This window comes from Penaeus chinensis, chromosome 35, assembly GCF_019202785.1.
Source record: "Penaeus chinensis breed Huanghai No. 1 chromosome 35, ASM1920278v2, whole genome shotgun sequence".
NCBI lineage: Eukaryota > Metazoa > Arthropoda > Malacostraca > Decapoda > Penaeidae > Penaeus > Penaeus chinensis.
Genome location: NC_061853.1, coordinates 9,903,940 through 9,906,439, shown reverse-complemented (window position 1 = coordinate 9,906,439; position 2,500 = coordinate 9,903,940). Strand labels below are relative to the sequence as shown.

Below are 2,500 nucleotides of genomic sequence, written 5' to 3'. Positions count from 1 at the left end.
GGAAACGTGGATGATGCAATGCAAATGAGATGGGGGGGGAAAATCATTAATACTTAGAAAATTAAATAAAAACTCGAATAATTAGAAAAAGAAAGACGATGAACTGATAAAAGCAACACCTGAGAATCAACATATTATGCAATGTCAAAAAAAATATATATAATATCATAGGGAGAGAAACAATAATAAAAAGGAAATTAAATATATAATCTAATTTCTCTCTATATATAAGTTTATATATATTCAATTTCCAAAATACTGCAGAATGTCAAAAGAGAAAAAAATACATACAGAAAAAGAAATTTGACTGTGGGTAATCATTAACATAAACACATAATCATAATAAATATAATTTAATTACTATTCAAAATCAAAGTCAATGAACACATTTCATTCTCAAAATATTATGTAGAATGTCAGTAGAATTTTAAAAATAAGAAAAAGAAAAAGGAAAGAAAGAAAGAAAGAAAGAAAGAAAGAAAGAAGAAAAAAATTTTAAAATTATGAAATGTATACAGGATATAAGCAAATGGAAGAAGGGTATTCAAAGTCAAGTCACCTTAATGACACTTTGAATAAATAACCACATATCATTGGGCCAAAGGTCAAAGGTCATCAAGGGTTCTCAACCCCCAAGCACTGCCTTTTGTGTGGGCTGAGGGAGTCACTACCCAGCTTGCGCTTCTCACTAAGGCCAGAGGGAGAAGCATTGGAAGTAGTGGCGGACGAGGAATCAGCTGGGCCTTCCGCGGGAAGCTGTCCTCCCACACCTGTCCCTTTACCCTCAAGCTCATCGTTATCATCATCCAGACATATGATTTCCTCATTCTTGTAGTCATCCTCTGCTATGTCCTTGTAGACGGCTTCTTCGCTGTCCATGATTGGCACATCTGCATCCACAATAGAAGGCTGGGTGTTAGTGTTGATTGGCTGGACTGGATTCTCTTATGTTGCAATGAACAATTTAAAATCTCAAGTAGAAAAGCGGTTTGATTTCTCAACAGTTTTTTTTTTTTTTTTTTTTTCTTTTTTTTTTTACACAGATGTCTCCAGAACTGCTTAGTTACCAAGATGTCAATTACTATGCCTACCTGATCAGATTATTCTTTTCCTTGATTTTTTTTTTCTAATAACAGAACTGTCAATGACAATGTAATAGCCATAAAGTCATTAATAATAATAATAATAATAATAATAATAATAATAATAATAATAATAATAATAATAGTAACAGTATCAGTAATAATAGTATCACAAAGACTAAGGAACAAAAAACAAAACAAAAAATAATTATAAAAATCCAAGTTATGAAAAAGACAGGTAAGGCAATTAATGTATTATTTGTTGACTAATTACTTGCAGATCCACCTGTGTTAAAACATTCACAAACAAAACTATAATGTATATTCCTAGCATTAAATGGTTAACCATTTACTTTACTGATAATTTGTTGACACAACAAACCATTATCCTTATCCCAAAGCAATGTTATTATTTTAGAAAATAAAATAATTCTTAAAAAATATAAAACTATTATTCATATAATAACAATATTATATGAAAAAATAAGTAAAAATGATGACATTCAAATATCTACAACTGCTAAGGAAAACATAATCAACATCATTGTCATCAACATCATCATCATCATGATAAAAAAAATAGGCTCTTTCACACACCAGCTCCAAACGACATACCTTCTTCTGAGTCCTCAATCTCTTCCTCCATGCACGCACTCGCCAAGACATCGTTCAAATCGTCATCTGTTACATCTCCATCGTCCTCAAAGTCTTGTATGCAGGTCTCTCCTGTCATCTGCTCCTCCACATCTTCCTCCTCTTCTTCATCTTCTCCATCTTCATCCCCTTCATCCCCTTCTTCTCCTTCTTCCTCTTCCTCCTCTTCCTCCTCCTCTCCATCTTCCTCCTCCTCCTCTTCTTCTTCTTCTTCCTTCTCTTCCAAGTCATTTTCTTGTTTCACATCTTCCTGCTTACATGTGTCCTCTTCTGCTTTGGACACTTCCGTTCCTTCCACTGCCGTTGCACTATTTGTATCTACACTCCCTACTTTCTCTTCCTTCACTTCTGTTTTCACTCTCAAAGCACTCTTGTCGGCAGCCTCTCTCGCAAATGCCTCTTTGTCCACATAGTCTTGGAAAATCTGAAAAATGCAAAGTTCTCGATTTCTGATTTTGAATGCACATTTAACAAACAATACAAGACAACGCTATCATCACCACTGGATAGAGACATCATTAGGCCCACCTGTCAAGGTATTATGCACAAATCTCCATAATGGGATGGGAACTAAAGTAAATTCTACACAACAAAGAAACTGAATTCATTCCATGCTCACAGGTCCAGCCACAGATATCATCTTCAATATTGTATTCATATTCCCCCTCTTTGCTAAAGTAAACTTCAGGTATATGCTTGTAATACTTATTTTGTAGCTTCAAACTTCAGAAATTTCCAAGCAGCAAGTGTAAAGAGTGAAACTG

The 2,500-nt window shown here is 34.1% G+C and overlaps 1 protein-coding gene across 1 annotated transcript in view; it reads right to left on the bottom strand.

Annotated features, from left to right (window-relative positions):
- The window catches only part of LOC125044259 (death domain-associated protein 6-like), a 36,705-nt gene that overhangs the window by 551 nt on the left and 33,654 nt on the right, over positions 1-2,500 (bottom strand). The window contains exons 14-15 of the mRNA XM_047640835.1: positions 1,698-2,160; positions 1-890 (exon numbers count right to left, since the gene is read on the bottom strand). The exon at positions 1-890 is cut by the window's left edge and continues 551 nt beyond it. Of these exons, the coding sequence (XP_047496791.1) occupies positions 616-890; positions 1,698-2,160 (738 nt within the window). The 3' untranslated portion in view covers positions 1-615. The remainder of the gene's footprint in view (positions 891-1,697; positions 2,161-2,500) is intronic.